We start from the raw sequence: 24,494 nt of genomic DNA, 5'->3' as shown, positions 1-24,494 counted from the left end.
CTTCCAAGGGTGCTGAGAATGGAGTGAGGCTATTACTGAGCAGTAGAAGAACAAAGGAATAGGGCAAAGTTATGAGGGATGAGTTGGAAACTTCTCAGTTAGTTGTGTTGGATAAAAATAAGGAGAAACAGGTTCTTTGTCTGCGAGGAAGTTGACAGTAAACTGTGAATGTGATGATTCAGCTGTGAATGATGATTTTAGGTGCAGTAGGTGTATTATTTGCTGTAGAGACAGGGGAGCACGAATGTTATTTTCATAAGCCTTGTTAAGATCTCATTTCGAGCATATGGGAACCTGTGTTCATGTAGAGAAATGAGAACAGTGATGCAAATGAGAGTGAGTGATGGGGTGATGAAGGGAGCAGAGATCCTGTCTAGGAAATGGTAGAAAAGGACTTGAATGCATTTATCATAGCGAAATACAGCAAAGTATTTGGTAAATATTAATAAGAATGATTTCACAAGGAAGTATGAGGGAGGGACAAAATTTATAAAAGTTAAAGCACAGTATAAATAAAAATGTAGATGATTTTCTGCAAATGGTTTCCAAATACGTTGGGGCTGTATATTTGACTAACTCTCTAAGCTCTTGGGAGATGGAGCTGTGGCATAAGCTTACGAGCAGCTCTTTGAAGATGGTGAACCTGAACAAGGTTTTCATTCTCTGCTTGAAGTTTATAAACTTTCAAGGTAAAGGCAGTCCTGATCTGTGACTGAACTTTCTCAGGTGCTGTCTGCTATGTGTCAGAGCTTGCAGGGAAGCTGTGACACTGACCTTCCTGATGCTGCATGCAGTGTGTTTACACCAAAGGGATCCCATGCCTTGAAGTGTCTGGGGTAGCCTGTGGGAGCCACTCTTTGTGGCTGAGTGTTTATTCTGCATTTCTCTCCCTGTTCTTAGAGCATGAGTTTTTCCAGGTAGGTGGAGGCAGGATGTTGGGTGGGTTGTGATAAAAAACCTCAGCTGCCTACCTGGTGTGTCTTCATACTTGTAGTTTTTGTACTTGCTGCTGGTTGAAATAATTTGCCTGAGCCCTACCAGTGTTGTTGAGAGGAATTAGAGGGTTTGGATCATCTGGATATTTTCACCATATAATTCTTCCATTCTTTCATACTCAGATGAGCTATAATGTGCAGGATATTGAGAAACATTTAGTGTGTAGCAGGAATGGTTATAGGAATAATCCTTTAAAATGTTGTAGGCTGGCTTATTGAAGCCAGCTTATTAAAGAGAACTAGATTTATCTAATGCAGTTCTGTAGCCAGGTGCCTCTTCTGTTTTGAAGACAGATTTGTAAAGTGCCATTATTTCCTAAAAAAATGAGGTGGGAGGAAGTGAGGTTGTTTTGTAAATGTAGGTAGTTCTCTGCAGAGAGAACTTGCTTCTTGCATTGAACTACTAGGTTAGATATCAATTTGAATATTACAGAGATCTGTGTAAAAGTTAACACTAGGCGCTCTCTTAGTGACTGCCTATATAGAAATTGTTACTAGGTTGACAACCTTAATATTAGCAAGTTATTTTGCATTTTCAGCTATTTTTATGATGGAATATTTGTCTTCCAGAGTGTAGTTTGAAAGATGCAAAATAGATATGTTAAACTGTCAATTTTCCAATAAAATAACAGTATGTCTGAGGGTAGGTGTGAGTAGTATATACTTTAGTTACTATCTGAGCATTTATTTAATTCCACGAGTTTATGTAGTTTGTGGGCAACTTGTATTTAAAAATTAAAAATTAAAAATCACCCTAATGTACTAGTGTGGGGCATGAAACCAGAGAGAAAAAATTCGAAGTTAATCATGTTTATACATGCTTTTTTCCTTTTCCCTACCTCTTTGTATCAGGAACTGCTGAAATGGGTTGTGGATTGAACAAATTAGAGAAGCATGATGAAAAACGACCTGGTAATATCTATTCAACTTTGAAGAGGCCCCAGGTAGAAACCAAGATAGATGTTTGCTATGAATATCGATTCTTGGACTTCACGACACTAAATGATAGTAAGTACACAATATTTTTCTTTAGATTTTTTTTTCTATTAAAGTAAATGTGTTAATTGGTCCATAATGTTTTTTGAATAGTAGTTACATTCTTAAAATATCTTCAGTCTTTAAGTAAATGCCTTCTCTTGAGTCATAATGTTTCAGAGATGTTAGTGAGAATTTTATATTAATTTTTAGCCTTAGAGCTAGTTACAGGTTATCAGATTTTAGGTTCTTTTACTCTTCCCCTTTTATTTGTTTTGTTTTCTTGTAATTTTTTTGGTTTTTTTTTTACTCTGATGTGTTTGCATTTTATCCAGTTTTCATATGGTAAAGCAACTCAGGTCTGCAAGGTTATACACTTTACTGCTCATTTTCCTTGCTCCCCTTCTGCTCTCTGGGCTCTGTGAGGGGTGTTTTGAGAAGCTGAAGTTCATGTCTTCAGTTTCGATAACTTGCCATAAATAACTCTTATGGGGTTATAGATACTTACAGGTGCACCCATGTAGGTGGAAACAGGATAGTGAGAGACAGTAAAGACCTAAAACATCAAAGGGGTGAAGATCCACTCTCATGCAATTTTACCTTTTTTTTCAGTTTTAAATAGTTTTGTTTTAATTCTTGTGACAATCCATAGATATTCCATTTTTTCCCTTGCTGATTGACATCAGACATCTCTGCCAGTATTGCTCACACCATTTCCTGTGCCCTCTTTCACTTCAGGATTAGCCTGTTCTACAAGCAATTACTCCTCACACCATTTGGAAGTCTGAATCTTGAGCAGAAGGCTGGGACCTGCTTCTTGCTATATATAAAACAACACAGTACCAAACGCTGCTAGAGCTGGCTGGCAGGATGCCAGGTGCAGCCTCTGTGCTCTTGCCCTGCAGTGTGCTGTGGCTTCTCTTGTTTTGCAAGTCAGGTCAGGGGAGAAGCTGGAGCCCTTCGTCCCTCATGGTGTGAGACAAAGCTGGTGTGTCGCTTGCTGAGACACCTCGTGCAGCTCAGCAGGTCAGCCCAGAGCAGTGGGAATTTGTTGGGTCTTAAAACCTGCTGCACATAAACTTGAGTTTGAAAAAGGTGGAGGTTTGGAATAGATGATTGGACAGGACTGTGCTTTTGTAGGCGGTTGTGAGAGTTGAGCAATTTTGTCTTTGCAGACTTTGAGTGCCTGTCTTCTGTATTTGTGTTCTCTTATGTTTTTTGATACACTAATTGGGATGCACTGCTGTTCCTGAGAGCACCAAGCAAATGGTAGAGGAATTTATTTCATGTTTATGTATTGCAGTTGTTTCGACATTTATGTGGTTTTATTTCAAAGTGAACTGTTTATGTCCTTTGATAGTTTGACAGCTTTTACTGAGATGTATTGCAAGTTGTATCATTAGTGAAAATGAATTAATATTGAGGACACACTTCTCCAGGCTTTTCTGGAATGTTCATCACTGTTCTGTCTGAGTGTCTCTCAAACTTCAGCATGTGCATTATCCTGTTCTCCCATGAAGTCTCATCTTTGGCACTCTGTGGAGGAGGAATCAGTACTTGTGGTAGCAATGTGGCTTGCCTCAGGCACAAAGGATGTCTGGTAAAGAGAAAAATTAAACCCAGGCTTTCCAAGTCTGATTAAGTGCATAGGTTTGTTGTAAAGCATATTTGTATATGTTTCTCTTACTCATCGTAGATTATTATATTATGATTTTAGGAGGCATGGCTTTAAGGAGACTGTTAGTAGAAGCACTTGTATCAGATTCTTGGGCTTGCCAAATAGCATAAGCTCTCCAGCTCCGCTGAGTTCTGCTTTGGCATGTTGTATCCCCATCACTCCAGTATCTGAAGATGTCAGCAGATAGGCAGATGTGGGGGGGATGGAGCTGTTGTTCCTGATCTTTTTCCTTAATTATCACCTATGACTGTGCTCTCAGGATTGGCAGTTCCCTCCCTATTCTAGTCGTTGGCTGTGTGAAGGCTTGTGTTGCACTGTGTAGTGTTATGACATTCCAGGCTTTTTTCATCATCACTGGTTCATTTATGTTTTAGTGAGAAATAACCTCTGCAGATAAACAGAGTTGACAATGAGTGTTTCATCTGTATCTCTGTGGATTCGGAGGCTTCTAAGAATGAAATACTCCTAGCAATGTAAAAAGAGCATTTGGATTATGAAGTCTGTCTTCTGTGAGTCTACTTTAGCCCTTCCAGTGTGTATGTATATCCTGACATGATTTTTTCCACAGGTTTTCTCCTTCACTGGGTTTTTAGAATAAGCCATGTTAAATTATGAGTGGATACAGAGTATTTTATTCTATTCTTATGCTAGGCCTTATTTACAAGGCTAGTGAGCCTGGCAGTGCAGACAGGTACTCATTTTTCTCTGTATCTTTTCTATAGCAATGATTTCTCTGATAACTATATCTCTCGCAAGTGTTTAATCATAATGGTGAGAAGGATGTGATTATCTCCATGTTGCAGGTGGGAGCTAATTCACAGGTTACTGCCAGAAGTTTTCCAAGTTCTTAGCATTTCTTCATGTGTTCAAAAGCAGCTCCTGATGACTTCAGACATAAAGGTGGATGCTGGTCATATTTGCAGTTCAGAACTGCATGTATTTGTGAATTTGATACCCAGATAATGAGAGATCAGTTCCAGAATGTGGATATGTTTAAAGTGCACTATGTCTGGCAGCTAGGCAGATGTAAGTTTTTGCAGCAGTATGTGGAGAAATCTTGTTCCCCTCTCTTGCCTCCTATCAACTCCGTGAGTTGATGTAACTCATGTATCTGGCAGGTTATACAATTTTTTTGTTTGGTTATCCTCCACCATATCTGTACCTTGTGAAAGGGTCTGAAGAATGCTGGAGTTGGTAGAAGTGGAGGGAGCATATTGTCAGGAAGAGAAACAGGACCTTCTTTAAATCAGCTCACAGTATTACGAACTCACAGAATCACTGAGAGAGGTTGGAAGGGACCACAGTGGGTCATCTGGTCCAACCTGCCCGCTCAAGCATCCTAGAGCACATGGCACAGGATTGTGTCTACATGGTTTCCAATATCTCCAGTGAGGGAGACTCCAGAACTTCTCTGAACAATCTATTCCAGTGTGTGGTCACTTGCACAGTAAAGAAGTTCTTCTTCATATTCAGGTGGAACTTCCTGTGCATCAGCTTCTGCCCGTTGCCTCTTGTCCTAGTGGTTGGCATCACGAGGCTCCATCCTCTTCACACTCACCTTTTAGATATTTTATACACATTAATGAGCTCCCCTCTGGGTTGCCTCTTCTTGAGGCTGAACAGGCCCAGCTCCCTCAGCCTTTTGTTGTAAGAAAGATTCCCCAGAGTCTTGACTAACTTCACAACTCTCTTGGACCTGCTCCAGAAGTTCCATGTCTGTCTTGTACTGAGGAGCCCAGAAGTGGACAAAGCACTCCAAATGTGGCCTCCCCAGGGCTGATCAGAGGGTCAGGGTGACGTCCCTTGACCTCCTGGCAATGCTCATTCCCTTAGCATCACTCTCTTGAAAACAGGGATGGAACACTGTCCTGACAATAATTTTTCTGGAACGTTAGCTAGAAACTGAACGTCACTTGCTGTCTTTGGTTACTGTTTACCTTCTGACATACAGAACTACAAGAATGTGAGGAAATATGCTCCTTTATTACATTTTTTTTATTTTTTTCTGAACTTTTGCATTGTTTTACACTGATGCAGATGTCCAGTGGAAAACAGGGTTTGATCGCTTACTTGAGTGCTGTGTAAATAATGCATAGATGAAAAAGACAGAATTAAGGTTGCAAGTGTAAGCTTCATTTTTATGTTTCCCAGTGTTAGAAATTGAGGTACTTGAAAGTGAAGTGCCTAGGGAAAGACTTTTCAAGCTTTCAAGGAAAGCAGGCTGTGAAGAACTTATCTGTTTCCATTGTGTGCCACAACGCTGATAATCCGTGTGGTTCTCCAGAATTATAGTGGTTAGATTTGTCACTGTCCTTTACTTTTTGAAAACATGTGAAAATTGTGATCAAGAAAGGGTTATCTAGTAGATTGGCATTTGAGGAATAAAGGGCACTTTGCTAAGACATTTCAGACTTGAGGTGGGCATACTTGTTTTGAGCTGCTGGTTTTATAAATCTGCTTATGAGCCTGATCGTTCTTGTTTCTGTTAAGATGGCCTCTTCCAAGAAATCTTAGTCTGTCTTCTATGTTGTCCCTTGACAGTGTCATTCTGTGTTCTATTCTGTAGTCATCTGTACTGTCCAAAGCTTATGGGCTGCTTTTCTCCCTCAGGTGAAACCACATCAGTTTTCACGCAAATTAAAATGATAAATTATCACACCTTTTTACTTGTGAAGAACCCGTTACTGTATTTGTGAATTGGGTGGCTCACTGCTGGTTCAGCAAAACTTCAGAAGAAGTGCAGAGGAAGTTGTCTTCTCACTGCCTTAGAGACAATAATAATGTTAAGCAGCAATGATTAAATTTTGTAACAATAAAAAATCCAAGGAAAATAAAAGACAGTTGCAGCAAACCTTTTGCCACAAAGCTGGAAGAGACAAATTAGGGTCTATTCTATAATGCTTCAGGCCTTTACTGAAAAAAAACTGAAACAAAAGATTGTATCACCTGCCCAAAAGTCAAAAATTGTTTCTGTTTTGCATCTCTCTCCTTAAAAATAAAAGGAGATTAAGAAGGATCATGTTACACCTCTACTGTCTCCAAGTTTTATTGGAAATAAGAGTCAAATGATGAGCAAATCTCAGGAGGATATCTGCTGGGAAATGGAATAGTCTTAAGCAACCATGTTTTCAGCAGTGCCTCTATGGGGTAAGCTGGTTTGTTTTGTTTTGGTATTTTGTTGGAAAGAGAAATATTTCAATAATCTGCATTCCTTCCTTGCTCTTATCTGATCTACTTATTTTGGAAAACTGTACTTGTTTTTACAGATCATACAGAAACTAAGCTAACTTATTCCTCCTCTATTTCTTTTCTTTCACCTCTTCAGTTATGATGAACTTCTGAGGAAAAAACAGGAATCTGATAGTAATTTATCTCTTCATTTCTCAGAATAGTGTGGAATTTTTGGTATTTAGGGGAATTTTTTTGACTCTCTTGATTGGGGTTTTTTTTCTGCTTTGCTTTACATTCCTGTAGTAATTCATTGGCCTGATGAGTTACGATAGGTTTTGGCCTTGAATAAAGTTGGCATGAAACATATGCTAGCCATGTGATGAGAATGGAATGGGGTATAAATTTTTTTTAAATGGGGAAAGGCTATACTCTGAACAAGCCATTTGTGCTGTAAAACCACTAAAATCCAGATGTTTTGATGGAATGAAAAATAGCAACACTTCACATGTCCCAAAGAAGTTTTTAAGTTATGATGTGAATACATGAGCATATGGTTTTTATCCTGATTGTCAAGAATTTGTCTCTTTAGTAAAGAAAAGAAACCCCAAACAACAATATGAAGAAAATAATTTAAAAATAAGGTTATTAATTACATTCTAACATTCCCACCATATTTTTTCTTGAATGTTCTAAGTGTGTAGTATAAGGACATATATTTTACCAGGACAGTACTCTCAGTTTAATAAATTTACTAAGTACGTAAAACCTTCTTATTTGAGGCATTTTTGGTGTGTGTGTGTATCTATCTAGATATATCTATATATCTATATCTATATATATAAAATTTGAAAGTGTATTTAACTTTCAAGTTCTGACAAGCATATGGATATTTTACCATCATGTTTTGGAGACAGCTATTACTGCTTAAAAACCACTTACTACAGTATTATTAAAACTGCTGTGGCTAGGCTTTTGATTTTTATTGATTTTTTTTTTCCAATACAAGACACAAATAATGTGTTAAAGGACCTTTATAGAGGGCATTATTATGTTAGAATCAATAGTTAAGAATATATCCATACTGAAATCTTTTATTTGAGATTAAATTTCAGTTTTGCCTTAAATTAATAGAAGCAAACCCCCTCACTTTTCCCCTTGGAGAAGGAAAGAAGTCTGATTCAGAATTAGAAGTCTCATGCACTGGAAATTGTGCAAGTAGAGGACAGAAAAGCATTTTTCCTGTAAAATGTGTATGCATTTTTTGTCAGGAAATTATTTTTGCTCTAGGACATAGTACTTTTTGATTTCAACGCTTACCTTCTTTTCCTATCAATAATTTTTATATTATATTAAGCAGTTATTTGTGCCTGGTTTCTGCTTTCTGTTTCACTTAACATTCACCTGGGAAAAAAAAGCAAAACCCAAACATAAAAAATAAACAACTCCAAGCAAGTGGCTGTGTGACTGAAAAAGGGATAAAACCTGCAACTCTGCATTTGCAGGTGTTATTTGATTTAAAACTAGTAAAAGCAAATATTTCCCCATTGGCAAAGTTACTTAATTTTGTTTTCATTTCTGTAAGTAGAAGAACATAAATTAAATTAGTATTTGAGTTTTGTATTTCAAGTTGACCAGGTCTGTTACCACCATTTCGTCCTCAGGAGTGATGAAATAAAATTAGCACGGCAAAATATTGTTAGGTTATTTATGAGATGTGATAACTTGAACCAGACTGTGTATAGATCGTCTATAACTGACTGAAACAATGCTTCAGAGCAGATTAATGTGTAGCAGGTTCAGAGCAGAAGGATGATGAGCAGGAGAGGCCAATGGATTACTTCTTTGTAGCCCAGAGTCTGATGATGCTTCCCCTTTGGTAAAGCTTTGTCCACATGCATATCTCATTCAACTTAGTTTGATTATATGTATGTGATATAAACAGTCAGCATAAGGGTTTTGCTGGATCTGAGCTTCTGTTCTTCCTATTAATGCAAATATGAAGAAAGGAAATTTCTTTGCTTGGTTTTCTGTTTCAAGTAGATTCCGTAGCAATACAGATTCACAGAATATTCTGAGTTGGAGGGCACCCCCAAATGTCACCCCCAAATGTCACCCTTTAAGTGAACGGCCTGTGCATGGCTCAAATCCACAAGTTTGATTTGCTCCCAGCCAGCTGAGATAATCTGCAGTAACCCTTCAGAACTTGCCACTTGTAAGTCACAGCAAAATTAAATGTTCCTGCTGTAGCAGTTTATAAAACTCATTTGTGTGTCTTGGGAAACTTGCAATTTGACATAAAAGGAGCATTCCATATGTTGGGAGTTTAATAAATGCCATAAATTACATCATAAATGTAATTGCTGGAAAGAGTAGTTAGATTTGAACTTTACTGTTTTTTAAATAAGGATGCACAACTGAGACGTGTTTTAGTTTCTAAATGGAAGCTCTGCTTCAATAATTATTGTATCTAGATCCTTGTTGTGATAGATTGCATGCTCTCACTTTTTCTTCTGACATGTATATATATATGTATTCTGTATTTGTACATCAGTGAGGTGTGCGATACACAGACATATCACTGGATAATTCCTGGGGATATGAGCTTTCAATCACTTAAGTTTTACTTTATTTCTACACTTAATTATACCACAACAGAAAGTGCAAAGAGCTTTATTTAAAGTCCTTTGATGGCTGTGAATGAGCCCTGGGCAGTCCATTGTGCTAGTGGCTGGATCATGGCCTTCTAAGCAAGAAGCTGGTCAATAATATGAATTAACTATTCTAGCCCTACTCTTAGCAGTTACATACCTGCAGAAAAGCTGTACCATTCACATAATTTAAAATGTAAAAATGCCTGAAGTTTGCTGGCATTTCTTGTCCCCTCAAGATCCAGCTGTACTGTGACACTGCTATTTTGTGTTGGAATAATACATTATAGACAAGATGAAACCTTAGATACAATATGGTATGTGTGTTAGACCATCTCAAAATATGTTAAAGAATGTAAGTATGATGTGTTTTGGAATTCTGTTTTCAACTTGTGCTTGGAAACATAGTTTTTAGATGGAATCCCAAGTACATCTAGTGATGTTGTAGCCTGTCTTTCTGTGTGGATTCTGCTTGTGACATTGGACAATGTGACATTGGACAATTGTGACATTTAGACAATGGGTGTGTGCAAAACAGAAATGGACTAGGGAGGAAAGGAACATCTGCAGGATGTTCTATTTATACATGTTTCACTTTGTCAAAAAATGCCACAATAGCCACGTGGGTGCTAACTTTCTAATTTGCACTTATTCTTCGATTGGGTTCCTATAATACTCCATTCTTACCGTGCAGTCACTTATTTTATCTACTGTGTTAGTTCAAGGTTCTTCTTAATGTAGTTACTGAGTTCTTCCAAGAGATACATTCCGTGCATCACATTTACATGAATGCTGTAATTCATTCACATCATAGAAAAGTACATATGCTGTCTAGAAAGAGCTCCCAACTTCCAAGGAACCTTTTCTTTTCTATCAGCAACTCAGGAACTGCACGTGATCTTTCTGAGTGCCTGTGTCTTTTCTTTGGCCTCTGGCTTTGCACATTTTTCCAATCTTCATGTGGTTTTCATCCTCCTCATGCTGTTCAAGAGCCAAGGAGCCAGACTTGGCAGTCTGCAAGGCTGGCAGACAGGCATTTCTGATGGAATGGTGAAATTATTAAAGCCACAGGGACCCAATCCTGTTTTCTCAGAAGCAAAGCTTGTCCTGTATTTAACTGGAGCAGGAGATCACACAGTAACTTCAGACTTGTGACTTCAAACAGTGTATGCCTCATGGTTTTATTATAGGAGAGAAGTGATTAGGAGTCATCTCTATAGTAATCTGCTAAGTCTTTTTAAGACTTGTTGCTACAAATTTCTTTACATCATCCAGATAAAAGATAATATACAAAATCTGTGCAGTATTTTAATGTTGTTTAATGTAAAAAGTATTTACAAAATAAATTATTGTTGTTTGGCTAAGATCTCACACAAATGAAAGGTTTAGACTTGGTCCATCAGAGTAGAGTATAGCCCCTTTGAGAGAAAAAAGAGACTTTTGGTGTCAACTGCTCTTGACCTTGAGATAATGAAAGCACCAAGCAGATGTACATTGATTGTGCAGGATTTTTTTTAGTGTTTTCATTTATATTCCTCATGTTCCATTGTGAAGAGTAAGAAGTCTCTTTTGTGATGGAAATGGTGTCAACATTCAGCTGTTTCACATAGCCTGTAATAGTGTCTTGGGGCCAGGCTAGGGCAGTTGCTTCTGGGGAGTTTACACTCCTCATTAAGTGTGTTTGAGTGTTTTACTTTGGACAAATCACATGTTCTGCTATACACTGGACATCCCACAGCGTGTGTTTCAGAGCAGCCTGCAGGAAAGGTATCTGAAAAACGTTCCTGTCTGGCTTGCAAGCCCTTCTGGGGGCCACTCCAGGACGTGCTGCTTTGTCCCAGCATCTGTCTCACACTTGTGACTGTGCTTGTCATTGCTCTGCCCAAGTGACACTTGTAAAGAGATCCCACATTCAGAAGCATGTCTGATTGGTGTTCTACATCTGTTCTGGATTTGTTTTCTGTTCCTGCATTTTCCTACATGCCACCAATGCAGCTACTACCTGATGACTTCTCTCGACTTCTTTTTACCACTGGTAGCTGTAGCAGCTACTCTGTGAGCACATCCAGGTGGGCTGACTGCATCCTACTTCCTCCTGATCATTTCCTGAGGATGAAGACATGGACTGTGTTTTACTTTATGAGTTTTTGCTCTTCTGTATGCTCTACCCCATTGGGGAGGGTACCATGGGTGTGGGACACAAAGTTGGACTGGTAGGGCTAGTGCTTGCCTCTCAGCACCAAGGATGTGGTAGGTCAGAATTTGCTGTTGTACAAGCTACTGCTGTGACTTTGCTGTTGTTGAATGAAATTTTGGGAGTCCAAACCTGTGTTCACAGGTGTGGCTGTTGCCCTGTGGAGTGCCATGATTGCAGTACCTGTTGGTCAATGGCTAGGCTGTTTGGGGAGGGAGGGCAGCTTTGCAGTGTCATCCTGCAAGCACTGTTCCAAACACTGCTCTTGCGAGAGAGGCTCAGCAGAGCTCAGTGTCTAAAAGTGAGGAGATCCAGTAATTTCCTGGTGGCATTTGGCTGTTTATCCCTTTTATATGGGCATAGTTACTTTGTCACCTGCCTGACTTTCAATGCCTGTTTTGACCTTTTCTCCCTGTTGGCAGATGCCTTTGACTGCTATTCAGTGGCTCTCAGGAATCATAACAGACTTCGGACTGAGTGTTTTGCTAAGGAAAAACATGGCTGAAAAGTAGCAGCAGCAGCACACCATGTGGGAAAAGGGAGGGGTAAAGTCAAACTTGTGCCCTGCTCTTATAAGAAGTGATAAAGGAGAGAGAACTGACAAAAAGAACGGTGATAAAGTCTGTCCTTCTGCTCCCCTGGCTTGGAGAGAGGAGATAAAGGAGAAGGAAGGGGAGTAGTACAGTCTGATCAAGTCCTGCAGTATGGAGATCAGCTCCCCCCTACTCTCAACAAGCAAACATGTATTTCTCCCTGGGAAGCATCTGTTCCTTCCCTGCTTTTCTTTTAGCTTACAGAGGAAATGGCCTGCCAGTCCTGTTCCTAGGCTTTTGGCTGAAGCATCCCGTGCAGAGGACCGTGCCCTGTCAGCTGCTTGATAGGCTGTCAACACTCAGCTGACATGTCAGCTCGTATGAAGCTCCAAAGGGTCTTCATAGCCAGAATCCTTCAATCCTAGAAGCTGCCTCCACACTCTTTCCCACAAAAAAAAACAAACCAGCAGTCAAGATATCTGTCAGCCTTGTGATGAGCTATAACATCCCTAGCCCAGGCTCCCTGCCATAGCATTCCTGCTGCTATGCCCCAGACAACACAGACTTCAGGCTTCTCCACTGAAGAAGTGGAGTGGAAGGCACAGCTGCAGCTAAACAGCAGTGGGGCAGAAAAAGAGTTCAAGTAACATATTTGCTAACTTTGTTGTCAGACAAGATGAAGATGGCTCAAAGTTAGAAGTGATAATAAAAATATGGAGGGAAAGTGGTCTGGAACTCCAGGAACAGGGCAAGGACAAAGGATGATGGGGTACTGATATGGCCTACACCAGAAACATTCCCCAAGAGACCAGCATGACCAGAGAATTAACTGGAACAAAATATAGCCCCGCTATAGTGCCTGGCATTGCCCCTCCAGTCATGGAGAGAATGTGAGAGGTATGCATCCTGTCTGTGGGCTGCATATTGAAATGGGAATAAAAGCAAATCTTTCAACATCCTTCCACTGTATAGCACCTCCACTAGTACAAAATAAGGCCTCCATGCTCTGGGTATCTCTGCAGCAGATCACACACAGAGGTAAGAAGAGCTCCAGGAGCAGGACTATGTTGGTTGTGCTGTTCCCCTAAGGGGGTATGGGACCAGTTGGCTTTTCATGAGTGCAGTAGGAAAGCGCACTGCCCTGAGGCCTGTGCTATCTATGTCTTCCAAAGAGGTAGAACCACTCTGGCCTGAACCAGTTATAGGTTGTGGACATGGAGACCCCAAACATTGTGTGTGGAGACCCCAAACATTGTGTGTAATGCCATTGCTCTGTGCTGCTATGTTTGGGCAGGGAAGGGATTTCACAGCAGCACCTTGCTGTGTCTGGAAGCCTAAGAGGGAGTGTTAGCCTGACACGTACTATGCCTTTCTCACTTGATGTGAGCACTCGTGCATGGTGGAAAGAGGAGAAAAGGTCTTGAGAAAGGAGTGGGCATCAGGAGAAAATAGAACAAATGAAATAGGGAAAGAATATCTAAAGACGGGAGTAACTGAACACAAAAACTAAAAGAATATGAGGGTCATGAGTGACTGTAGAAATGGAGGGACAGATAGCATTTGACATGTTTAGCGGGAAGAGAAGACATGGCCTTGTATGAGTTTTCAGTTTTTTGGGAGCTTTCCAGTGCCAGAGGGATGCCTTTTTGTTGTGTTGTATCTATGAAGCCCGGCAGGGACTGTGGCTGTCATTCTGACAAGATTTGCTATCAAGGTCTGCTTAAATAAAACCCATCATATCATGCATGGGCAGGCACATGGTCTTTTACTGAAGAAGACAACTTACATTTCTGTATTCGGATCCCTTTGGATCTTTCGTGACAACTTATTTATTTATTTATTTTCTAATCTGAGTGACACGAAAAGTATCCTCTGAGTGTGTTAGACTTATTATTATTGAACAGGGGGGAAAGCTGACTTTAAACCTTAAAATGCTGTCATTTCTAGAAATGATCAATGTTCAATTTTAATTTTGTTTTAAGAATAACCTGAGAACATTTAGGTAGTTTAAATATATAATGGAAATGGCACAATTTCTCACTTTCTCTGCCCAGTTCTGTAATTACATAGAATTGTTGCTTTAGCAACAAGTATAATTGAGACTGCCGTTTTAATTAAGGTTGTGAATATTGTACTCAGCAAAATAATGTAGTTTGCAAACCTTAATGATTGTCTCAATCTTAACTGTTCTTCAGGTTCGCGTTCTTACAGCATTTGCATGGGTTTTGTGAATGAATGCCTCACCTGCATTTTCTTTACCTTTATTTGGTGTATAGAGGCATTGATCCTATGCCCATGAAGGTGCCTTATCTGCTTCGGACCTTTGTTACTGTTTTGTTTTTCAGTGCCTGTGTGTATATGCACAAGTGACAGGTAGCCTAGTAAGTCTGTAGAAGGTATAAATACACAGCCAAGCAAACATCTTGCACTGGGCCTGGTATAATGCACCTTTTTGGCATAGGTCTCAGTTCAGTGATGCATTCCAGGTGCTTACTGGTTCATGGCTAGTCTGCACCAGTGTCAGAACTCTTCAGCATAGTCATTTGGTGAAATACCATTTGATCATTACTATCTTGCAGCCATAACATATTACAAAGCTGATAAAGATTGATCCAGGCCTCCAGATTGTGGCCTTCTCTTTAAGCGATGAGGCAGCCTGAAAATATGTTCATTGCTTCTGTAGAGGACAAGAACTTATTATAATTTGCCAAACATTGTGCTAGTCTTGCTTCCAGTTCCCCAGCTAGCTCCTTTGGCACTTGTTCAGCTATCTTGGCAAAACCCTGGCACGTGTTGCATGTTTTTGTGCTCTGTTTTAAACAGTCTCAGTGTCTGGGTTTTATCTTATTGCAATCATACAAGTGTGTAATATCCTGGACTTAAGAGGAGTCCAAGTGACACAGTTACTGCCTGAACTTGCAGCCTGCTTTCTGTGATATAACTTGCACACCCAGCAGACTCTTGGTTTGTGTGCAGTAATGGTTTTGCAAATGACTTGATACTTGTGACACATTATACTCTGTGATAATCTTAGAAAAAGGAGGGGAGTTTCCCAGATACGAGGTGGCACGTGAGAAGTTTCAGCTGAGTCTGATGCTTGCTCAGCAGCCGCTGTAGTGAACTGCTGTGGCTCTTCCTGGTACGTGGTAACCCATGGACTGTGATAAGGTTTTGCACAGGAACTGCAAGCTTAAGGCTTCCCAGCCAACTGGTTTTTGCAAAACCTCCTCATTTCATATAAATGGAGTTGTCTTTAGTTGAATCGTGCAGCTTCTGTCTCACCACAAATCATCTCTACTTGAGACTTGCAGTGATTAGCTACAGATTCTTCTTGAAAGAAACAGTCCTTTCAAGGGGAAGAGAATCTCATTAAGCCTTTGCTGTGAGCTGCAGCTCTTGATCAGCAAACGGAAGACAAGCTTGACAGTCATCAGGTGAGTTAAGAACTGCAAAAATATTATCTGTCTGTGTTAAACAATCATCAGTTGAAAGAGTTCATCTCAGTCTGAGGCTTTTGCATACGATGTGGCACATAAAAAATTAAAGACATCAAGGATGTGAGAAGTCCTAAAGGTGCCACACGTTTCCAAATGAATTGATAAAAGGCCTTAAATCTGAAAGAGAATGAGGTATGAGGTTTACAAATAAACAGGTGAAATTTTTGAGAAAGTTAGAAATAAGCCAGGATGTGGTTACCTAGTGAAGTATAAACAAACAGCAGTCTACTGCTGTAGTTCCTCATTTGCTAAGCCCTTTGTGGTGTTCTCCTATTTGAACAATTGTTTCCTGAATTTCTTAATAACAACTGATAAAGGAATTGACAAATAGTCCAAAATTGAATGGGTTAATTCACTAGCAGTTATTGTACAGATTACTAGTAAGCAAAAAAAAAAAAAATTAGCATCTACTTTTATCTCAAATCACAAAACAAAAGAACAAAAAGAGAGTGACAGAATAAATGCTCTTTTGTTGAGTTTTATTGTCTCATAAAGTTTGGAACTGTGTCAGAATTGTTTTGTTTTGTTTTGTTTTTGTTGTTTATTTACTTAGGAATGCTCAGCTCAGATGCAGCATCTGTCTTTCTCTGCCGTCCTTCTACCCTATTTTCCAGCTGGGTTGAATGCCTTGATGAAGCCTTTCAAGTGATCAAATAGATAAAATTGGACATATTTTATGGGATTATTTTCATTGTTCTTCAGCACATGTTCAATGAATGCAACACTTTATAATTGTAACACTTTGTTTTCAAGCTGCACTCTTGTACTACTTGTTGTCATTGTTGTTTGTTTAGTTTGGTTGGTTTTTTTATTATAGTAAATTTTTGTGAAAAATTGGTCTTCTCATCAACAGATACTTTCAGGGTACCCTTCCAGAAACATTGGTGGAAACTCAGACTACTTTATCACTGATATTTCATTATTAGTCAATAGCAGGTCTGGCCTTTTTTGACATAAGAGAAGTTAGAAATGGTTCTCTCTGTTTTGCAGAATCCTCTTAGGACGGGGGAGAAGTGAAAGTGTCTTGGATGTGGGCTGTCACATGATCAGAAGTCAGAGCCACGTGCAGCTGCCTGTGACCTCGTTTTGGGTTGCTTTATCAGGAGCAGCAAGAAAACAATATTAGCCAGGGCATATAGAGGCACTGTGCTTTACACTTTCTCCCAGGTTTGCTTCTGAGGTATTGTCTGTGTGAGGAGGAGCTGACAGGAATAACAGCCTGCAGTTCTGTTGTATGCCCACTGTGAATATGCATTGCCACACACCACTGTGCCACCTGTAAAGGTTATTTTCTATTCCTTGTAAAGAGAACTGTGAAAGTGACCTGTTCATTTGCCTCTGTAATCTATCATTTAATCAGTAAGAATGTGCATTTAAGAAATTAATTTTTGATGTCACTACCCAAGAGGGATCCTATCCAGGGGGTAAGGGAAGTCTTAGATCTTATTAAGAAGATTATCTGCGTAATGCTTTTTAATTACCACCTTCATACCATGAAAGTATTCTGTCCCTGTTGGACAGGGCATCTGTTACATCTTTATTGCATATACTTACTGCTTTGGTATTAGATTATATTTACTTCATTAATTTGTTCCTTAGCAGCTTTGAAGATAAAGTTTCTCTGCTTCTTTCAATTCCCAGTAAATGTTGTAGATGCAGCACTTTTTCTGAAATAACTACTCTGAGAAATAAGGGTAAAACAATGCCTTCTCATAAACTCTTGGAGAAGTACTCTGCTAATATTTGCAAAAAATACTACAACAACCATTTTATTGCAAACTTAAAAAAATAAACTAAAAAAAAATAATTTGCTATGGTTATTCCATTGTAATGATGCTTGAATTTGTGGCCATTTTCCCATGACCCATATTAAACAATGGATTTCCATGCTATCAGTATCACTGTGTGGGAATTCTTCACTTGAAAGCAGAAACTGGCCACATTTTTCTGAAACGAGGGGGGAGAAGTTCAAATTCTGCAGAGTGACAGGAAAATTTGCTCTAAGCAAAAAAAGCACTGTTTTTTTGCCAAGAAAAACTTTTTCTTTAGTAAATCCATCACCCATGCTCTAGCAGACTTGCCTAAAAAAACAAAACAGTACTTTTGGGAAGTGCTTTGTTAACTTCTAACAGCCTTTTCCACTACTCTTTGGCTTTCTATCAAGCATTCTTGCCAAGTTGAAGTGATGTGGTATGTTTGGCAGTGACATACTGCTTTTAGGTGCCAGTGGTGAGCTATTGCTTGCCAGTAGTTTTCGATATTCTGTGAAAGCCTCATCACTGTTAAATACACTGTTAGAGGTGTTACAGAAGGCAACATCCCATAATACCTTTCACAGGATTTTCTTTCTAGGTCTTTATTTTTGAAGGATTTTTTTTTTTTCAGAGGGTTTGTAGGTGGTAGTGTGATGGATTTTCTGTTTTGTTTCTGAACTGGTTTCCTATGGAAACGAGAGTTAAAAAAGGCTCACAGTCTGTCTGTCTCATTCCTCCAAATAATTATAACCACACAATTTCAAAGCAATTTGCGAGAAATTTAGGCTGCTCCTAATTTTGTGGAAACTGGCAGTTGGGCAGAAGACTGAGACCTCTATTAATCAGGGAAAGGCCAGGAGAACCAAGATGTGCACCCAGGGGGTGGGATGAAAAAAACAAAAAAAAAAACCAAAGGAAAATTTGAGGCTGTGGCAGCAAGGTTGAGGAACAAAAGCTTCATTAAGTGGGAATCACTCTTCATTAGCTAATGGAGAAAAACTTGAGTACGAATTTGTATAATAGCACAGGTAGCAAAAATTCAGCAAGAAATATTTTATCTTGTACTGATCTTAATCAGGTCTTTGACCACTCATCTGCACCAACAGTGTCAGCAAATCCAAAAACGTATGGACAGGAGAGTAGGTCCTCTTTGGATAGCTGGAACCTCTGACCTCATTTAACACTTGCCTAATTCATTGCATAATGACTGATCCATTTGGTGATTCTAGCCTTGTATCTTCTGGAATTAGTTTATCTGGTCACTCTAAAAATCATAAATGGGGTGATGATACATGGCTCTTCCACATGCCAAATTAATCAGGAACCATTGAGGAGTTTGCTTGATAGGATTTACTGCCACCCTGTATTTTTGTATGTTCCCATGCAAATCTTTGCATGTTAAAGTCTGTCGTGGGTTTCCTGTGATAATTTTGAACAATGAGGATTTGGACCTGCAAATTTTGCTGCAAATATCAGAACAGCTTTAGTTCCAGCTGGATGGCTCTGTTTGATGCTGTGGGGTAGCTGAGATGCCCAAGTACAGCTCACCAGTGGTGCTGAGGGCAAGTCTCATGAGGGTGACATGAAGTCTGCTGGGACAGTAAAATCTTGCATGTTGCTTTTGTAGACACAGACTCTTCATGTGAAATTCACATACCCTGGCAGAGGTATTCTTACAATTTGCAGTGGTGGGAATATATTCCCGTTATCAATACAACAAAAAATAAAAGTGTGGGGCAGGAGAGCTGAGACGAATAATAAATACTGTAGAATGTTTTTGCAGTTCCTCAAGCAGGCCTAGTGGTTGGAAACTAAGCCAGATCTAATTTGCTTTTATTCCTTTTTAAAATTTAGTGTTTTCCTGGAAATTTTGGTGGAGTTAAATAGCTCAGTTTTGAGACTGTTTAGAATCTAACAGCTGTTGTGTGTTCTAAGGCTTGTGTAGTTGTCCACAGAAGTGTTCATCTTAGAATTACTGCAGGGTAATGTGTTTTTAAAAAATCCAAATGCATTATAAGCCCTTTCCTCTGAATTTAATTTACCTGCCCCAGAATAGCTCCTGTTTATACTGAATTTAATCATGTAGCATTCTCTTACTCAACTTTCTTTTCAAAAATTACTAAACTTGTGGCCAAAATCTAATTGAGAGTATACCTTCAAGTAATGCAAGTAATACTGCTTGCTTGGTTATACAACCTGTGTTACATTTTTGTCTGCTTTAACATTTATTTAGTTTTGCCAGTAAAGCTGAAAGCAATTTAACAGACATTTATGAAAAATTGCAGCATTTTCTAAATAGGAGATTTTGATTTAATGGAGACCAAAAGAAGAGTGAGAAGTTGGACTATATGTTGTCTTCCAGATGAAAAATATGTATCATTTGGAAGTGTCTTCTCTTTATCTAAAATACATAATATTTCAAGCTAGGAAAAAGATAGAAAGATGAAAGTCACTATGATACTTAACTTAATCTAATTTAAAATATTAAGTACTTAGTATCTATGCCTTTTGAAGAAAAGGAATATCATTGGTTGATACAGTCAAGAAATGAGAACATCTGAAACAGGGTAATATATGGACTTTAGAGACAGGATTGGGAAAAATCGCTTTCTAGCTTTTAAAAAAATCAAACAAACTTGGCACACAGTATCATCCTAAATAAGATTTTACAAGAAAGTCTAAAACATGTATTGGAACAGAAGGGGAGAATGCACGTGAAACACTGGCGATATCAAATGACAAGAAACAGAAACCAGCAGGTAACATTTGAATAAAGCCTTCAAGCATTTCTAAAGCTATCTGTCCTTTTCCGTATATATAATGCAAAGTGTTATGTATAAAATATATACAGGCATGACCTGCCAGGAAGATTTTGGTTTCCCTGGAGACTATCAGTTCTCTGTTGCACGGGTTGGCTTGTGGAATAAGAGCTATCTTAATAAATCCTAACCTTTCTTCCTGAGGTTATTGGATATGTCGGTAAATTTAAATCTTTGTGTTGAAGGCTGAATTTATAAAATTCAAAATTTGAAAATGTTCTCTCTAGAGTCCAGCTATTTCTACTGGCATATATTTATTAAATGTTGCAATTACCTTGTGAATTGGGGAAAAAAGGAATACCTTGATGGTAATACTTTGATGGTAGTTTTATCTTCTTGTTTGTCTGGCTGTGCCAAGTCACTGATTTTAATCTCAGTTATCAGTGTATCATGAAAAATGTGCATGAGATCATAGCAAGCGTATTCAGCCACCGTTACTACTTTGTTGACTTCTTTCTCCTCCCTTTTCCTTAAATGTTTGAAATCCTTTTGTCATTTTTCAGTTTGGAAACTAGGCTTCAGTCAGATTTGTAGTTTATAACTATCTTGTGAGTGTGAAAAAAAATCCCATGTAATGAATGCAAGCTACTTTGTTCATCTCTGCTTGATTAAAATGGAAAACAGTAATCTCAAGGTTGTTCTCAGTTGGTTTGGATGCAAATACATAGATGGATGTATGTACCTTTCTGCTTTTGACCTCCTTAAAGAATCAGCACATATGGAGCATTTTATTGACAATAGGATATAATGATTTGGAAAGCTAAGAAATGCTAAAAATTCCATTTTCAGCCAAGTATACCATAAAATGAATAAATTCTTCGTATTAATAAAGTAGACAATTTTTGTACTCATCTGAGGATATTATCTGTGCTTTTTACAGGTTTTTTTTTCTTACTGCAATGCTAGTTGGCTTTTTGTAAAATTTGCAAAGAAGCCAGTGTTACTTTGCTATATTCTGCAGTTCTAAAATCTGAAGTGAAAATTTGCCAGAAATATGGAAAGAACATTGAAGTGAAACATAAAACTGAGGGGGGGAGAAGGAAAGGAAAAAGGAGGGGTTATGACAGGGGAAAAGACAAAATAGGTTTTAAAAAATGTCAAAGGGAATGAAGATATGATAGGCTGCAGAGTCAGCTGTGAAACTTGCCAGTTATTATTGCTGCTAAGGAAAATGGCAAGCACCACGATAGTTAGAGAGGAAGTCAAAGCAAAAAAGATGCATCAGCCCTCCAAATTTTACAATGCTGCCAACTTCTAAGATATCAGAAGATCTTTTCAGTGAGTTGTACTATTTTTTGCTTGGGTAGCTCCCCTTTCTCTCCTTTTAAAGTATTTGATAACTGGCTACTTGCTGTGAGGACATGACTTGCTGCAGTGCTGGTGGAAGTGATGGGAAGTCCTGTTTTACTACTTCTGCAGCCGTTAAAGAGAGCAGCATTCAGCATTACACTTTGGCAGCTGAAGTATTGCCATCAATAGATTCATTTTGTGTCTCAAGGCTTTTGGAGAGGGAACCAGTGCTTTGTGGGGGCTGTAGGGCAAGTGGAAATTACACGTGAATCAGCATGCTGGTCCTTCCTGTAGTTCAGAATTAATCTTTTCCTCTCCCCTGTAGTTCAATGTAATACTCATCTTTAGGAACTTACACAGATAACTAGTCTGTGTGGATAAAATATAACTTTGAACACTTCCTCTGTTTGGTTTGACATAATTGGAGTTTCCTTGGTTTTGTGAAATGTGAATGAGCTATCTTATCTTTGTTGACTCTGTGTTTGGTCTGGATCAATTTAGGAAGTAGAACCAAGCAGGAGGGAGTGACAAATTTAAAAAATAGTGTTTGAAGAGCTATTTAAGTGCAGGAGGGATAGGTTTATTTCTGTGCAAGTTTAAATGAGGAGTCTCTCCCCTTTTTCACCTTCTTTAATTTTGCTTTTTGCACAGTCATTAACCCTTTTAACCTCTAGTGGGTGGTCTTCTGTTTGCCCATTTTGCATAATTCTGCCCACAAGCTAATGGGTATAAGCTGTGAGTCACTTCAGAAGTGCCTGTTAATTTATTTAGGTTACTAAACTTCTGTTTGGTGACTGTTTTTTAACTTAGTGGAGGTGATAGCCTGGGCATTTCCTTTTTTTTCTGAAACACCAGAAACTAAGCCGTCCCATGTATAACCACATCATTGTGGCAAATGTACCCAGTTCTTAAGATACTTATCTTACACTTGCAAGACACGGAAGTGAAATTTTGGCTGGGCAACAAACAAGATAACTCGCAGGTGCAATGAGATTCAACAGCACAGTTGATCAGACAAGTTCATGTACTCTCATTGCATCTGTGAGTTATCTTAGTACTTTATCAATTTGACACATATCTGCTGTTTCCTAAAGGAAAGAGTGTTGATGTATATCTGTGTGTACCTGCATACATGTATATGTACATTTCTATGTATTTACATGCTTTCAATAGGTATATATGCGGTTTCAGAGTCTTTCTGTGGATTTTCTCCCCTCTACCACTTTAAGATACAGTGCTTTGCTTTTGAATATCTTTAACTTCGGTTATTACATTTTCACTAAAAGTAAATACTAGGAGCTTATTGAACAGACACCTTCATTTATGAAGTACGGATTGCTCTTGCATATTCGTCCTTACTTTCTTTTATGGGGACATTTATTGTATTTGTCTTCAAGATTGAAAGAAATACCACTGAGAATGTCATTTAGCATAACTGAAAAATCCATGTGTTTTATTAACATCCAGTATCTTGCCTCTGTTGACAGTCTGAAGAGTAACGCACAAGACTATCCATCTTCTCTTTGAAATTAAGAAACCTATATAGGGACCTCAGGGAAGCTCAAGCTCTCTTTAAAAGAAAAAGAGACTGTAGTACAGCTTGTATAGTTGTTACTCCAAAGGCTTGAGCTGTTAACTCATTGAATTCTAGCATTAGTGTGTTTCAGGTAACTCAAACCATGTGATAGTATCACAAGTACCATACATTTTCTGCTAGGTTAGTTATACTGCTTTAGCATTTGTTTGGCAGGTTTTAATTTAGAAACGGTTATTGGGAACTCTTCACAAAACTTGCTAGAAATGTATTTACTACTTTATGTTCTTTAAGTTACATTACTGGTATGTTTGTCTTTATTTTCATTAGAAGTACTCTTACAGCTTTGTGTTGTCATCGGGAACAAGAAACTATTTGTGGGTTGAATGAGGAAAGAGTAATTACAGTTAAATGAAAGTAGCATGACTGCATTGTTCTGGCCCACAAGCAATTTGTGCTGCATGAGAGTTCCGTAGTGTTTGCAACAAAGAATGAAAAATTTGCAGGAGATGGCTTAATATTTTTGTGTGTGAGATTGACACTGAATCGAAAAAACCTTCTCTCAGGATGAGTCTGTAAGTGTTTTGAGAATATTCAAGTAAGAGTTTGCTGTCTTCTCTCCAGAGTAACAAATTGGCCTTCGCAAGTTGGAACTTGGAAAGGATGATGATCTGGATTCTTCCAGCTGTTCCAAACTAACTGCTGAAAAAGTCAGTGAAAAGTGCCTTGATTTTCTTATTTGTAGTACAGAGAAGGGATCTTTTCCAGTCTGTCCTGCATTTTAAGAGAAAAGCCAATAGGTTGTTTCGCAATAGGTTATTACCCTGCACCTTCCTTCACTTCGATTCTGGTGATTCCCAGCTCTCTGAGAGGAGCTGTGGTACCATTCAGCCCTCAGGGCCTGCACAGAGAAACCCAAGGACTTTGGCAGACCAGAAGGTGGCCTGACAGGATGGTCCTTCATTTAGCAGTTAGTGTTCAGCTTACCCAGAATAGCTGCTCCTAGTGGCACTGGCTTGTTTGTGTACCCTAGTTGTTGTGACTGCACCTTCTGTCAATACAGTTCTTCCTTCCGTCAGGAAATCGCAATTCCAATAATACAGGTAATTCCAATTTTCAAGTGGAGTGGAAATCTGTAGAAACACTGAAAAAGAAAGTGCTTATTTAAGCACTTTGATCTTGTAGAACATGAATACATTACTTTTTTTCCTGAACATAATCCAAATTAAAACATTTGCAGCAGTTGACGTGTTCTTACCAAATGTTTTAAGGTAGGTGAAACTGCATCTGCTCAGGGTAAACTTTTTAGTTAAATTTCTGTGGCTGGTCCTAATACAACGACAGTGTTTTGCCCTTCTAGAAGTTAGTCTGCTGTAGATTTGATTTCTTTAAATTAGATTAAAGTT

General features: G+C 38.7%; 1 protein-coding gene across 1 annotated transcript in view; it reads left to right on the top strand.

Annotated features, from left to right (window-relative positions):
* The window catches only part of RFTN1 (raftlin, lipid raft linker 1), a 97,545-nt gene that overhangs the window by 8,347 nt on the left and 64,704 nt on the right, over positions 1-24,494 (top strand). Inside the window, exon 2 of the mRNA XM_083859097.1 lies at positions 1,848-2,003. Within this exon, the coding sequence (XP_083715223.1) occupies positions 1,859-2,003 (145 nt within the window). The 5' untranslated portion in view covers positions 1,848-1,858. The remainder of the gene's footprint in view (positions 1-1,847; positions 2,004-24,494) is intronic.

This window comes from Zosterops lateralis, assembly GCF_965231275.1.
Source record: "Zosterops lateralis genome assembly, chromosome: 1".
NCBI lineage: Eukaryota > Metazoa > Chordata > Aves > Passeriformes > Zosteropidae > Zosterops > Zosterops lateralis.
Note: the sequence above shows the minus strand (reverse complement) of the source record. Positions and strands in the feature narration are given on the sequence as shown.